General features: G+C 49.4%; 1 protein-coding gene across 11 annotated transcripts in view; it reads left to right on the top strand.

Moving 5' to 3' along the window:
- LOC119784034 (receptor-type tyrosine-protein phosphatase mu-like) overlaps positions 1–16,024 on the top strand; it is a 175,520-nt gene that overhangs the window by 33,187 nt on the left and 126,309 nt on the right. For all 11 annotated transcript variants that reach the window (XM_038285926.1, XM_038285893.1, XM_038285887.1 and 8 more), the window contains exons 2-4: positions 3,387–3,500; positions 14,418–14,585; positions 14,663–14,772. In XM_038285926.1, coding sequence (XP_038141854.1) covers positions 3,387–3,500; positions 14,418–14,585; positions 14,663–14,772 — 392 coding nt within the window. The remainder of the gene's footprint in view (positions 1–3,386; positions 3,501–14,417; positions 14,586–14,662; positions 14,773–16,024) is intronic.

Raw genomic sequence — 16,024 nt, 5'->3', positions numbered from 1 at the left:
TTCCACCATCAGTTCCACCACCTTTGGTTCCACCATCGGTTCCACCGCCTTTGGTTCCACCATCGGTTCCACCGCCTTTGGTTCCACCAACAGTTTCACCACCTTTGATTCCACCATCGGTTCCACAGCCTTTGGTTCCACCATCAGTTCCACCATCAGTTCCACCGCCTTTGGTTCCACCATCGGTTCCACCGCCTTTGGTTCCACCATCGGTTCCACCATCTTTGGTTCCACCTTCAGTTCCACCATCAGTTCCACCGCCTTTGGTTCCACCATCGGTTCCACCGCATTTGGTTCCACCATTGGTTCCACCGCCTTTGGTTCCACCATCGGTTCCACCGCCTTTGGTTCCACCTTCAGTTCCACCATCAGTTTCACCGCCTTTGGTTCCACCATTGGTTCCACCGCCTTTGGTTCCACCATCAGTTCCACCACCTTTGGTTCCACCATCGGTTCCACCGCCTTTGGTTCCACCATCGGTTCCACCGCCTTTGGTTCCACCATTGGTTCCACCGCCTTTGGTTCCACCATCAGTTCCACCGCCTTTGGTTCCACCATCGGTTCCACCGCCTTTGGTTCCACCATCGGTTCCACCGCCTTTGGTTCCACCATCGGTTCCACCGCCTTTGGTTCCACCTTCAGTTCCACCATCGGTTCCACCGCCTTTGGTTCCACCATCGGTTCCACCGCCTTTGGTTCCACCATTGGTTCCACCTCCTTTGGTTCCACCATCAGTTCCACCGCCTTTGGTTCCACCTTCAGTCCCACCATCAGTTCCACCGCTTTTGGTTCCACCGTCGGTTCCACCATCAATTCCACCGCCTTTGGTTCCACCATTGGTTCCACCGCCTTTGGTTCCACCATTGGTTCCACCTCCTTTGGTTCCACCATCAGTTCCACCGCCTTTGGTTCCACCTTCAGTCCCACCATCAGTTCCACCGCTTTTGGTTCCACCGTCGGTTCCACCATCAATTCCACCGCCTTTGGTTCCACCATTGGTTCCACCGCCTTTGGTTCCACCATCAGTTCCACCGCCTTTGGTTCCACCTTCAGTCCCACCATCAGTTCCACCGCTTTTGGTTCCACCGTCGGTTCCACCATCGGTTCCACCGTCAGTTCCACCTCCTTGTGTCCCACAATCAGTTCCACCATTTTTGGTTCCACCGTCGGTTCCAATAGGAGAACATTTGTTTGATGATTATATTTTGTTTCCTGCCACCAAGTTCAGGCACATTTCTGCTGTTCAGCAACTCAGAGGCTCAGATTAGTTTCTGTTTTCCTGAGGCAGCGCTGCCCTGTGTGTGTGTGTGTGGGGGGGGGGGGGGGGGGGGGGGGGCGCTCTGTTTGCTATATAGATGCAAATTCATAGAAGCAGATTAAACAGATTGTGTCTGGTATCTGTTGATGAGCTAACACTGCCCAGCGGGATGATCCTGTGTGAGTTTAATGCGCCTTCTGTTACAAAGGCAGAAAATGAGCCTTCCAGCTATTTAATGTCAAGGCTTTCAGATGACGGCCGCACACACCAGCAGCCATTCCACTGAAGAGGCTGACGAGGCGTCACAGCACACATATACTGACACACAGAGCGGGCGGGCGGGTGTGTGTGCCGGCATGAATGGAGGGATTTAGTGGTCTTTGATTCAGGGAGGAAGGAGGAGGCTTCCATCTATTCTGTGTGTGAGGAGCCGGCAGCAGCGAGCATGCTGGGAAATGGTAATGAACTGGAACCGTCTCCCTCTGAACAACATTAGATGTTTACAAGCTGCTGTCTCTGCTGAGGAGAACCCAGGAAGGTCGCCATCAGGAAAAGCATGGTTGGACCTCAGAACACCCAGAAACCATCAGATTAACCTTTAATCCGGAGTAGATGGAAACTGGAAACACTGGTTCCAAACTGGAAAACATCTCCGAGTCCAAAGAAAGACCCATTTCAGTGAAACATGAATGATAGAACCCTGATTCGCTGGTTCTGATGCGTTGGCAGCCATGTTTCCAGGCTGGTCCACAGCAGGTGGGACACGGGAACCAATCTGGACTCGCATCTCCTTCCTCTGCAGGAGAGATTCACTAAAGTCCAAGCAGGGAAAATCTATTCGGTTCATTTCAGTTCTATAGCTCCAATTCACATCTTATCTCACTTTATAGATCCAGATCAACCAGATCATCCAGTCAGATTAGTTTCTATCTAAGGAAAAGCAGCTGATTGACTCTCAGCAATCCCTCACACCTTTATGGCATTGAAGCTAAAACCCAGAATCCTTTTAGGTATAAATGTTTTAGTCTAGGTGTTAAAACTCCCATTAAGGATAAAATAGGAGTGATCTGTTTGCTATATTTCTGTAAAGAGGCGTTTGGGAGCTAATTAACAATCAGCTTAGAGTGAAGCGAGTAGAATGGCCAGCAGAAGCAAAGGAAAAATAGCCTCAGGTTAAACTTCTAGGATGTGGCTATGATGCTGGTTGGAGGCAGCCATCAGCGGGGGGGGGGATCTGGTGCCACTGGGAGCAAAGGTCCAGCTAGCGGAGCCAAACTGGGAGGAGATGCGGTAGATTCTAGTTTAAAGTCGTCAAGCGACACAGAACATTTGCTGTGTTTGGTGTGAAGCTTCCATTACCCCCCCCCCCTTTCAGAGACATAGGCAGGTATGGGGCATTGCAGGCTAACAGCCGCCCCCATTCCAAAGGGGGGGACCCGTTCATCCGTTTCTATCTGCATGTTTTCTAAACTAAAACCAGGCTTTGTTGGACTGCTGTCTAAACCAGAGGTAACCAATCAAAAATCCTTTGGGTCTGAATAAAGAAAATCATCAACCAGAAAAGGTCCAGAGACATTTTTAATTATAATCTGTTACTTTAAACAGAATTTAACACTGAAATAAAATGAGGTTTTTATGCATCCACGTTATAATTGAAGTTTTAAATAGAAAATATAAAAAAAATGTTTTTCCATTTTTTAATCTAAAGTGTTTTTTTAAGTAGAGAACAACAATCGTTCAGTTTGGTTTATAGATAATTTCCTGATTCCCATATTTTCTCAAACCCCTGAACTGATGGTTTGTTATTTTCTTTCTTTTTTCTGTCTTAATGTTGGCAGTGGGCTTTAGGCTGCCCTGCAAGGCTTTAAACCTGGGTTTAACCGGAGACTAAGCCATTCTCAAGCACATATCAAGGAGCTCATTTTGAGCCTGGATCCAGATTTATTGTTGATTCTGTTCATGGTGGAGAATCCTGCTTCACAGCAGCAGGTTGAGCCAAACATCCTCTAAATGTGAGAAGTGAAAACATCATAGTTTGGGTGGAGATGACCTTTGACCTTTGTATGTGAACTTTTAGCAGTATGATGCCAACAGAACCTGATTCCTTCCTGTTCTGTTTCTCTTTCAGCCTGCCTGGCTGGTCAGGCTCCAGACTGCACACTGGTCCAGTCCAAAGAGGACGACTTTGACTGGGAGCAGGGCGACGCCAGAGACCGGCCCAGCAGCTCATGGATCCCTGCAGGTAGGTTCTGATGGCGTTCCTCAGGGAGCTGATCTCGGTCCTTCCTGGTTCAACCATCATTACCGCCGCGCTGCTTCAGCAGCAGGAGATGAGAGCATGTTGAAAATCATTAGCAGCACCGACCTGTCTGGTTACAGCCTGGAAGGACCTGGAAAGGCCTGGAAGGACCTGGAAAGGCCTGGAAGGACCTGGAAAGGCCTGGAAGGACCTGGAAAGGCCTGGGCAGGACACTGATGGATCCTGGTTGTTCTCCATTGGCTCCTCCTGAGATTCCTGGTTCAGGTTCATAAGTTGAAGGTTTGGTTTCACCTAGAGATCCTCCGTGGTCTTCAGTGTCTCAGCGGTGGACTGAAGGGACGTTTGTCTGTCCTCATGTGGGACACTCGCAGTTTTTATTTCAGAAACTCTGTTGGGTTCTTGATGAGACGGGTTCTTGTTTGCATGAATGTTGGAGGTAAGGAGGTTTCTGGGCTTTAGGGGGACGGACCGACGGACGAAGGGCGTGAAGATGCCGGAAAGAAAGGAGTCTCTGCAGGCTCTGCGGGTTTCAGGGAGCTCTGCTGGCTGGTTGTCACGGTAATGAGGTATCGAACAGCCTCTGTGATGCTCGGCTGCAGCAGCTCGCCGTTGTTTAGACCTGCAGCCTTTGTCTTATCTCCTATTGACCTGCCGCACTTCTGGGCTGAGTTATGGACGGACAGCGGCGGCTCACAATGAGCCTGGCTGTGCACGCCGTTTGTCACCCGCTCGCAGAGGTTAACCCGCTGACGAATGAGAATGCAGCGGTCCTAAATCACAGAGCCAATCACGTGAGAGACAGGCTGAGCGAGGACACACAGGCAGGAGGCGGTTACTGTCCTGTTTACGCTGAGTTATGGAGGAAGCAGCTTCCCTCCTTCCTGCTTCTGAACCGTGTGACTAATTACAGACACAGGCCTTCCTCCTCCTCCTCCTCCTCCTCCTCCTCCTCCTCCTCCTCCTCCTCCTCCTCCTCCTCCTCCTCCTCCTCCTCCTCCTCCTCCTCCTCCTCCTCCTCCTCCTCCTCCTCCTCCCTCCCAGCTGATGCGAGGAGCAGGACGTTAAATCCAAGTTTCCCTGAACAGCGACTCTGCAGCAGAATCTCTGACATCAGAACCGCTTCTTCCAGGAACTGGACCAGATTCCTGCTCCTCCTGACTCTGGCTCGAGCTCACTGCAGGATCAGAACCAGGCCAGGCAGCGGGTCCAGGTGACCGTGGTAGTACCAGTCTGGAGACGTGAGGAGCCTGATGAACTTTGGCCCCAAACTTCTGGACCCGGCTTTGGCCCCTCACTCCCACAGGTGTGCCAGATGTTCTGGACCGGTTCTGCTGCAAGAACCGGCCCACTATTACTGCCTGTGTTCTGGCCTGGTTCTGGTTCTGGTTCTGGTCCCGGTTCTGGTCCTGGTTCTGGTTCTGGTTCTGGTCCCGGTTCTGGTCCTGGTCCTGGTTCTGGTCCTGGTTTTGGTCCTGGTCCTGGTTCTGGTCCTGGTCTTGGTTCTGGTTCTGGTTCTGTTCCTGTGATGTTTGTCAGCAGCTGGTCTTAGATCAGTGTGTGTAGCTAATGCCTGCTGTGTTCCTGCTAATGTGGCTGGTCCTGGTTCTGTTCCTAGTCCTGGTTCTGGTCCTAGTCCTGGTCCTGGTCCTGGTCCTGGTCCTGGTCTTGGTCCTGGTTCTGGTTCTGGTCCTGGTCCTGGTTCTGGTTCTGTTCCTGTCATGTTTGTCAGCAGCTGGTCTTAGATCAGTGTGTGTAGCTAATGCCTGCTGTGTTCCTGCTAACGTGGCTGGTTCTGGTTCTAGTTTTGGTCCTGGTTCTGGTTCTGGTTCTGGTCCTGGTTCTGGTCCTGGTCCTGGTTCTGTTCCTGTGATGTTTGTCAGCAGCTGGTCTTAGATCAGTGTGTGTAGCTAATGCCTGCTGTGTTCCTGCTAATGTTCTGCTGCTGTGAGCTGAGCCTAAAGCCAGACCCCCCCCCCGTCTCTGTGGGGTTCAGGGTGTATTAATATTTCTAATAGGCCCGGCCCGGCCCGGCTCGGCTCGGCTCGGCCCGTTATCAGCTCTCTGCCAGCTGTACACAACAAACACAGACGCACTCTGAAGCTGCCAGGCAAATATAAACACACAGCTGCGCGTCGTCTGATAAATCCCACAATGCCTTTCTGTGTCAAAGAGACCTGGAGGTCAGAAACACTTTCAGAGTGTGTGTCTGCTGCACCCACATCTACACAAGCACACACGTTACCGTGGAAACAACCACACACACACACGCATGACACAAGTTATTTCAATCCCTGTTAGGACTTTAAATAGAAATACATTCCTTTTAGTTACGGTTTTTAACCCTAACCCTAAAATTAACCCTAGGATTAACCCTAAGATTAACCCCAAGATTAACCATGAGATTAACACCAAGATTAACCCTAAAATTAACCCCGAGATTAACCCCAAGATTAACCCTAAATTTAACCCTAACCCCTACATTAACCCTGATATTAACCCTGAGATTAACCCTAAGATTAATCCTAATCCCTACATTAAGCTTGACATTAAGCCTTAGATTGACCCTAAGATTAACCCCGAGATTAACCCCGAGATTAACCCTAAGATTAATCCTAATCCCTACATTAAGCTTGACATTAAGCCTTAGATTGACCCTAAGATTAACCCTGAGATTAACCCCAAGATTAACCCTAAGATTACCCTAACCCCTACATTAACCCGGAGATAAACCCCGAGATTAATCCCGAGATAAACCCTAAGATTAACCCTGAGTTTAACCCCAAGATTAACCCTAAGATTAACCCTGAGATTAACCCTAACCCCTACATTAAGCCTGACATTAAGCTTTATTCTGAAGTGAACTCTGACAGTAACCTATGATAATTTAATCCATACCTCTAAACTGACAGTCTAACGCCCAGATTCCACATCCTCCGTCAGCGCTCTGCTCCGCTCCGCCCCGCTGACGTCCGTCGGCGCTCCGCCCTGCTGACGTCCGTTGGCCCTCCGCCCCGCCCCGCCCCGCTGACGTCCGTCGGCGCTCCGCCCTGCTGACGTCCGTTGGCCCTCCGCCCCGCCCCGCCCCGCCCCGCTGACGTACGTTGTGTGGAGCGCTTGTCTTTCATGTAAATCAATGAGAGCTGTTCCACATACACCGCTACTCCTTCGCACGTCTCCGTCCACGTACGTCTTCTCTGTCCGTCACCGACAAAATACGTAGCAGAGCTATTTTTTGCTCCGCTCCAGTCCGGCCAGCTTAAGATCCGGTATTGCGATCGCACCAAACAGGAAAAAGAACATCGAGAAACTCCGGTTCGTCAAATTAAAATATAGCAGCAACAGATTGGTGACTAGAAATTATAGCATAATTCTTCTATATTCCAAAAAACTAACAGCGTTTATTTAAATGATTGGATCCAAACTATTGGTTATTCACCAACCAGGAAGCAGATTTCTCATCTCCATCAAAATATTTATTTTATACCGAGGGACTTAAAGTTTAATCAAATCCATTCAAAAGAAACTTCTTATTACAGGAATGGATGAAGAGATGCTGAGTTTGGGAGTAGAAAACAAAGTTCATAAAAAAAAAGCAGTTTTGAATTATCCTTATCCCCATTACAAAAATCTACAAAAATATATATATATATTTGGGCAGAAACTGAACATCTGCTGGATGATGGTGGGATTTTTTTAATATGTCATATTAAAGGGTTCATACAGGAATGAGTGACTCCAGTTTAATTTAATGCTATTTTAATGCGCGGCGCGGCGGGGCGGAGCGCGGCGGGGTGGGGCGCGGCGGGGTGGGGCGGGGCGGAGTGGGGCGCGGCGGGGTGGGGCGGGGCGGAGTGCCTAGGGGCGGAGCGCTGACGGAGTATGTGGGATTTCGGGGTTACCCCCAGATTCCACATACTCCGTCAGTGCTCCGCTCCGCTCCGCCCCGCTGACGTACGTCGTGCGGAGCGCTTGTCTTTCATGGAAATCAATGAGAGCTGTTCCACATCCACCGCTACTCCTCCGCACGTCTCCGTCCACGTACGTCTTCTCCGTCCGTCACCGACAAATTACGGAGCCGAGCTATTTTTTGCTCCGCTCCGGTCCGGCCAGGTCAAGATCCGCAATTGCAATCGCACCAAACAGGAAAAAGAACATCGACAAATTCCGGTTCGTCAAATTAAAATATAGCAGCAACAGATCGGTGACTAGAAATGATAGCACAATTCTTATATATATATAAGAAAAAAAAAAAAAAACTAACACCGTTTATTTAAATGATTGGATCCAAACTATTGGTTATTCACCAACCAGGAAGCAGATTTCTCATCTCCATTAAAATATTTATTTTATACCGAGGGACTTAAAGTTTAATCAAATCCATTCAAAAGAAACTTCTTATTACAGGAATGAAAAGAGATGCTAAGTTTGGGAGAAGAGAACAAGTTCATTCAAAAAAAGCAGTTTTGAATTATCCTTATCTCTGTTACAAAAATCTACAAATATATATATATATATATATATATATATATATATATATATATATATATATATTTGGGCAGAAACTGAACATATGCTGGATGATGGTGGGATTTTTTTAATATGTCATATTAAATTAAGCGCTCACAGGGTTCATACAGGAATGAGTGACTCTAATTTAATGCTATTTTAATGCTATTAGAAATTATTTTAATGCCATCAACAAGAACCATGTACACAAGTTATTAGTGTACATGAAATATGAAGGAGCTGCAAGCACAGTTCCATGACTCCTGTATGTATGTAAACACACACACACACACATATATACGTATATATATTCTCTAGCTTTTTCTCCGCCTCGAGCTTCCTTTCCGAACATACGTCTTTATAAACAGTTCCACGCAAATTAATAGCGATATAATATCTGACGAAATTGTTTTTAGAAGCATTTTTATTAAAGAATCATAAATGCCACGATAAACATATTTAATTAATTTTAGTGCCAATTAAGGCCTTGATTAAAAAAAAGAATTATGAATTGTAATTATTTTTAATGATCCGCTGAAACCCTGGTTCATCTGGCGCATGCCCTCTACGATCTCCAAGGAACTCAGAGCGGAGGGGACGGAGCAACAGCGGCGGCTGTAGGCTTTGCTTTGCGCAGGCGGTCTGGAGTGCAGCGGGGCGGAGCGGAACGGAGCGCAGACGGAGTATGTGGGATTTCGGGGTTAGGGTTAAACATGAGGGTCCACCACATTAGGACCAGCCTTCAGTCCCTATAAGGCCTACTGGTCCTCATAAGAGCAGTAAATATACCAGAAACGGTCCTAGATAGGTAAACACACACACTGCAGGTAAAGAGTGATTAAAGATGAGTGAGACAGAGAGAGAGAGAGAGAGAAGTTGATTCTTCATGAATTAAACACAGCGTGTCTTTGAGTCAGAGTGTGTCTCTGCGCGAGCTGTTGTGTTGTTGTTGTGTTGCTGTTGTGTTGTTGTTGTTGTGTTGCTGTTGTGTTGTTGTTGTTGTGTTGCTGTTGTGTTGTTGTTGTGTTGTTGTGTTGTTGTTGTTGTGTTGCTGTTGTGTTGTTGTTGTGTTGTTGTGTTGTTGTTGTGTTGTTGTTGTTGTGTTGTTGTTGTGTTGTTGTTGTTGTGTTGCTGTTGTGTTGTTGTTGTTGTGTTGCTGTTGTGTTGTTGTTGTGTTGTTGTTGTGTTGTTGTTGTTGTGTTGTTGTTGTGTTAATGAGAGTTAAAGGGTTTATGAGCTCCTCGACACGCTGCTGTAAATTCTCTGATGAAAGCAGCTTCACTGAGGATGGAAACCAGTATCAGCCCTCTGCCAGCCCAGTAAAGCCTCCCGTAGGGAGCGGCGCCTCACAGTTCCATCAGCCAATCAGACGAGAGGTCGGTCTGACACTCTGCATCCCTATTGGCTGGTAGTTTTTTTCTCTTGTTCTCCACCTGGATTGTTCCAGATCACCTGTAGAAACAGCAGCCGACCGTCGTTGGGAGCACTGGTGGAACGTTTTCCTATCAGCTCGGGGCCCCTCGGGGCCCCAGACGGGCCCTCCTGCTGTTTAACCTTTGGTCCCGTCTGAGTGACTGAATCCCTGTTTCCTGGTGTTTCCTGCTCTGAAGTGAAGATCGTCTCATTAATGATCATTTAATAATCCAGACTGAAGGTGTTTGTTTATATAGCAAACCCCTGAAAATGGAGGGAAGTAAAAAATCCACAATGATAAACCCAAAATAAATCCTGATTTAGAAAACAAGAAAAGCCAGATTTATAAACCAGAACAAACCCTGATTTATGAACCAATATACACCTTAACTATGGATGATCTTTAACACCGTTTGATGTTGGAATGACGGAGGTTCACACCTGCAGTCGATAATTAAACTAAACCCAATGATCAATGGAAGCAGGTTTATCTGCAGCTGATTTCATTTCCTTTGTTAGACTGTTATAGATCTATAATAGACTGACTGCAGCAGGAGACGTATTAAAGCTGTTCATTATTAATGTCCATTTTAACTCTGTTTATTAATGTCTGGATTAAAGCACTGACCTCGTCCTGTTTGATGAACGGTCAGACGGCGAAGCTCTGTGGTTATCAGCCGCTAAGCATTCTGGGTATTCCAGCAGCATAGTTCAATCCTCCATGACTGACGGCGGCTCAGAGGGTTTGAAATGTTCCCTGAATTAGTTCCCTTTATTTATTGATCTGCAGTCGGACTGATGATCAGAGGAAACTGGGTTTTAGTGCCAGCAGAGGTCTCTGCGGTTTGGATCTGATCAAGTAGATCTAGGTTTAGAATTTCATATGAGGTGAAATTTAATCCCAGAGAGCTTCAGATCCCCTCAGTGTCTCCAGAACCTCTGGTTCCTTAGGGACAGAGCAGATTTGGAACGAGCCACCAAACATCTCCACTAGCTTTGTCTGAAACATTCAGGCTCTGGTTTAAACTTTTATAGAGGATTACTGTGGATGTACCAGAACCAACAGGTCCAATAGAACCACTAGCAGACCAGCCTCCTTTATTTCACAGAAGTAGAGCTCAGTCCCTAAATCCAGAGCCCAACCTGGAAGGTTTAAACCCAGACTCTACTGTTAGAGATAGAGCTGTTAGCATTATGACCCAATAACCTGATGACCCAATGACCTGATGACTGGATGACCCGATGACCTGATGACCTGATGACCCGATGACCTGATGATCGTGTCCTTCAGAACCAACCACCTGAAGGAGAACCCTCCCAAACCATGGATCCAGCTCCCTGAGAACTCCAGCAGGACTGTGGGTCTACCTGTTTCTATTGCCTCCTCCCCCTGTAGACCGAAGGCTGGGAGGAATCCCAGTATCTGATGGTACTGGGAGCAGCTGAGGCATGGTAGTCATTCAATATTTCCCCACTTTCCTTAGCTGTTCTTTTGCTGGTTCTTGGCTGTTCCTTGGCTGTTCTTGGCTGTTCCTTGGCTGGTTCTTGGCTGTTCCTTGGCTGTTCTTGGCTGGTTCTTGGCTGTTCCTTGGATGTTCTTGGCTGGTTCTTGGCTGTTCCTTGGCTGTTCTTTGGCTGGTTCTTGGCTGTTCCTTGGCTGTTCTTTTAGTGATTCTTGGCTGTTCCTTGGCTGTTCTTTTGCTGGTTCTTGGCTGTTCCTTGGCTGTTCTTGGCTGTTCCTTGGCTGTTCTTTTACTGATTCTTGGCTGTTCTTTTGCTGGTTCTTGGCTGTTTCTTGGCTGTTCCTTGGCTGTTCCTTGGCTGTTCTTTTACTGATTCTTGGCTGTTCCTTGGCTGTTCTTTTACTGATTCTTGGCTGTTCCTTGGCTGTTCTTTTGCTGGTTCTTGGCTGTTCCTTGGCTGTTCTTTTACTGATTCTTGGCTGTTCCTTGGCCGTTCCTTGGCTGGTTCTTGGCTGTTCCTTGGCTGTTCCTTGGCTGTTCTTGGCTGTTCCTTGGCTGTTCTTGGCTGTTCTTGGCTGGTTTCCTTAAATTACATTTTAAACATCAGTCTCTGTGCTAAAATTCTTTCTGTCATGATTTGTGGACATTAAGATCTAAAGAGAAATGCCATCTCCTGGTCAGAGCCTGTAGTTCAGTGAAAGGATGAAGTCAGAGTAAAAAAAAATATGCCAGAGGGGGTCACTCCATTGGCTGGAAGTTGGAGGGGTTTGGGCTGCCATTGGGCTGACTTTTGACTGGAAAGGTCCATTTTGAATGGCTGCTAGTGCATTAGCCTTGCTGCTGCTAGCTGTTAGCCTGTTAAGCGGGTGTACATGTTTTTTTCTGCCCTTTTCAGGCCAATTCTCCAGTCATGTGAGTTTTTTTCAATGGGGTCGACTTTCAGCCTGATGGTGCATGCTGTAATGTACAGGGGGTAACAAGGGGCACCTCCCCATCAGGAATCATGAGGTCGGGAGAAAATTAAACATGTTTGAAATTCAGTCGGCCGTCGTAAAGTGGTCGTGGACAAATCGCTCAGTGCACAAACAAGGATCCTTCTTCTTCTTCTTCCTCTCAGATGTAAACCCAGCAGCATGGCGGGGGGGCAATGAGTGAAATGGAGTTCTTTCTGTCAAACTGTCAGACCGTAGTAGCCACGTTAGCTCAGCCATGTCTTTGTCCAAATATGTCGTCTCCTTTTCTTTTTAGGGCTTTCAGCACTAAATTGCCCAAATATCCAAGGCAGCGCGTTTCACTCTAGTGAGCTTCATGTTCCTCTGCTACTCGTTTGGCTTCCAGATAGACGAGTCCGAGTAGCGCCATCTCACTGCGGAGCTGAGTCCCACCTTTTTTTTAGGCGTACAGTGTGAGCAGGTAGAAAGCATCAGAGCATCTGGTCACACAGCGGGAGAACAAACATGGTGAGCTGAGAACTCTAAACCCTGTGGTTTCATCGTACAGAGAGAGCTGTAGCTGCGTCCAATGATTGAAAATATCGTACAGTTTATACCCGACTTTATGCTCTGGGTCCAGATGGATGAGCTCTGACACCACTGAGTTTACTGGTTCAAACCTGTTTAACCCACTGCGCCCAGTTAGGCTGAAACCCTCATCCTACTGGTTCCTAGTTGGTACTGGTTTATAATGACTGGTAAACAATGTATGGTGGCAGCTCTGATCTGTAGATCAGTTGAGGGTTTTCAGAGAAGTTCCAGTCAGCTGCTAAATCCCTGAGAGCAGGAAGGCAGCGGGTGTAATCTGCTCAATGCGCTGCAGCTGCCTCTCCTCACGCCTCCATTCAGCCTGCTAATAGAATTACAGCTGTGTGTGAGCCAGCCGCCTCTGAGCTGCCAGGGGTCAGCTGTGATTGGCCCACAGGTGAGGGGGGCGGGAGGTTAACGAGGGGACCAAACGCCAGGACACGCACAGCAGCTGGGAGTGTTTGTCAGGGTGAGGAAGACTGCCTTCAGTTTACCTGCAGAGAAACACAAAGCCCTGATGCTCCCGTCCAGATCTCAACCAACCAGAACCGCTCCCACTTCTTGACTGGGCAGATGTTTGCAGCTGGCATTGATCCATGCAGGAAGCAGAAACAAGCCCTAATCAGTGGCAGAGGAACCCCAAACATTTCCATGAGAAAGAACTCATCAGAGCTTTTGTTCTTCATCACTCAGCTTCCCCCCACCCCCTCCTCCTCCTCCCCCTCCTCCCCCTCCACCCCCTCCTCCTCCCCCTCCTCCTCCTCCTCCTCCTCCTCTTCTGCCGTGATTAAACTTCTTGTTTTTCTAATCGATTCTCCTCAAGTGCCATCGATCTGCTGACACACACACACTGTGTCCCTCTATCATTGAGGGGACCTTCTCTTTCTATGGCGAACCCTGATCTCTGGGGGAGCACCCACTGGTTCCAATAAGGGAACCCAGTAATCGGCCCCCACTGGTTCCAATAAGGGAACCCAGTAATCGGCACCCACTGGTTCCAATAAGGGAACCCAGTAATCGGCACCCACTGGTTCCAATAAGGGAACCCAGTAATCGGCCCCCACTGGTTCCTAGAGGTCCGCAAAGTGTAGCGGATTCCTGGGAAATCGACCTAACGCGGTATCAAAAACATGGCTGACTCATGTGGCGGCGTCCGTTAAACTGATGGGATGGGGGGAACAGGCTGTTTGGGTCCTGCAGGACCGGTTCAGAACCTGCTCCATCCTGGACTGGAGCCACGCTGTAGAACCTGCAGGGGAACCAGTTCCCCGGTACGGAGCTTGTCTGTGATGGTGTTCTGGTTTGATCACTCAGCTGAGCTCGGGTCCAAACAGAACCTTCTTTAGCTTTTCCTGAAAACGGATCAGAACCGCTTCTTTAATTTGAAACCCCATCGTCTTCCAGCTGACTGACCAGATGAGGTTGATGGGGAACAGGACCGACAGCCCTGCCGCCACTCATCACCGCAGGCCGGGTGCTGTCTTCCTGTTGCCATGGAGACGCCCTTCAACCCACACTGAGTTTACAAAGTGGGAACAATTTTAATTTCACAGAAACTTTGTAGAAACAGACTTGAAGGAAGTGGAGGCAGCGAGCAAGGATGATTGACACCTGTAGTGAGGAAGAGGAGCCACGAGCGAACACTAATGAGGGCGTCCACGTGCACGTGCACACTCACACACAGAGCACAGCTTTTATTCTGAAGTCTTCCAATTAAAGCGTTCCACTTTGGACCAAACGAGCCGTTTGTGTCTGGGTACTGCTGATGAATTATTGATTTGGAGCCTTCTGGTGGTTTAACCTCCTCCTGTAGAGCTTTTATTCTGAAGGTCTTCACACTGAGCTTTTATTTTCACTGTTCACTAGAGACCTGAGTGAAAGCAGGACACCCTGTGGGGGAAACTGCTTCTCTGTAACAGTTCTGCAGCTGACTCTGGAAGACGTTGGTTATTGTGAAAGTCTACAGCTGTTAATTTTCCCTTTGTTGTGACCTGCAGGTTCGTCCTTCCTCTTCGTGAACACGTCCGGCCGCTACAGCGGTCAGTGTGCTCAGCTGCTGCTGCCGCCGCTCAGAGAGAACGACACACACTGCCTCAGCTTCCAGTTCTACCAGGTCGGGGGCCGAGAGGGGGCTGCACCCGCTACGCTCAATATCTACATCAAAGGTACGCTGGGTGGGAGGAGCCTTTAGAAGGGTGGGCGGAGCCATCAGGTGTGCTGACATTCTGTGTTTGGTCTGCAGAGAACAACAGCCCTCTGGGAATTCCTATCAGTAACTCATCTGGCCCCGCCTACCACATCTGGAAAGGGGTGGAGCTTGCCGTGTCCATTTTCTGGCCAAATTCCTACCAGGTAAAACACCCCGACACGCAACCTGCACATCAGCAGATCGTTTCCCACTGGTATTCTGTCAATCAGCCCAGGTCGGAAATCTGCCCATTTTCATTAGTCATAATCAGCTACAGCTGACCGGCTACCATCAGCCACAGCTGGCCGTGTCCGACCACGACCGGCTACCATCAGCCACAGCTGGCCGTGTCCGACCACGACCGGCTACCATCAGCCACAGCTGGCCGTGTCCGACCACGACCGGCTACCATCAGCCACAGCTGGCCGTGTCCGACCACGACCGGCTACCATCAGCCACAGCTGGCCGTGTCCGACCACGACCGGCTACCATCAGCCACAGCTGGCCGTGTCCGACCACGACCGGCTACCATCAGCCACAGCTGGCCGTGTCCGACCACGACCGGCTACCATCAGCCACAGCTGGCCGTGTCCGACCACGACCGGCTACCATCAGCCACAGCTGGCCGTGTCCGACCACGACCGGCTACCATCAGCCACAGCTGGCCGTGTCCGACCACGACCGGCTACCATCAGCCACAGCTGGCCGTGTCCGACCACGACCGGCTACCATCAGCCACAGCTGGCCGTGTCCGACCACGACCGGCTACCATCAGCCACAGCTGGCCGTGTCCGACCACGACCGGCTACCATCAGCCACAGCTGGCCGTGTCCGACCACGACCGGCTACCATCAGCTACAGCTGGCCGTGTCCGACCACGACCGGCTACCATCAGCTACAGCTGGCCGTGTCCGACCACGACCGGCTACCATCAGCTACAGCTGGCCGTGTCCGACCACGACCGGCTACCATCAGCTACAGCTGGACGTGTCCGACCACGACCGGCTACCATCAGCCACAGCTGGCCGTGTCCGACCACGACCGGCTACCATCAGCTACAGCTGGCCGTGTCCGACCACGACCGGCTACCATCAGCTACAGCTGGCCGTGTCCGACCACGACCGGCTACCATCAGCTACAGCTGGACGTGTCCGACCACGACCGGCTACCATCAGCTACAGCTGGCCGCGTCCGACCACGACCGGCTACTATCAGCTACAGCTGGCCATGACTGGCCGGTCATTACCAAGATGAGTCTTCTCTGAGCAGTTCTATCTTTCTCCCGTTTTTGGTCCAACAGGATTAGGGTTAGGCAGGACAGCGGGGGGTCAGAGCAGCTACCTGCTGGTTGGTGTCTGCACTGGAGGTAGAACCATGAAACTGTCCTTCTAGGGCTAAGCTAAAGCTGCTTCCCCA

Source organism: Cyprinodon tularosa, unplaced genomic scaffold (assembly GCF_016077235.1).
Source record: "Cyprinodon tularosa strain WSP-4 unplaced genomic scaffold, ASM1607723v1 ctg1058, whole genome shotgun sequence".
Taxonomy (NCBI): Eukaryota; Metazoa; Chordata; class Actinopteri; order Cyprinodontiformes; family Cyprinodontidae; genus Cyprinodon; species Cyprinodon tularosa.
This window is presented reverse-complemented; position numbering and strand designations above follow the sequence as displayed.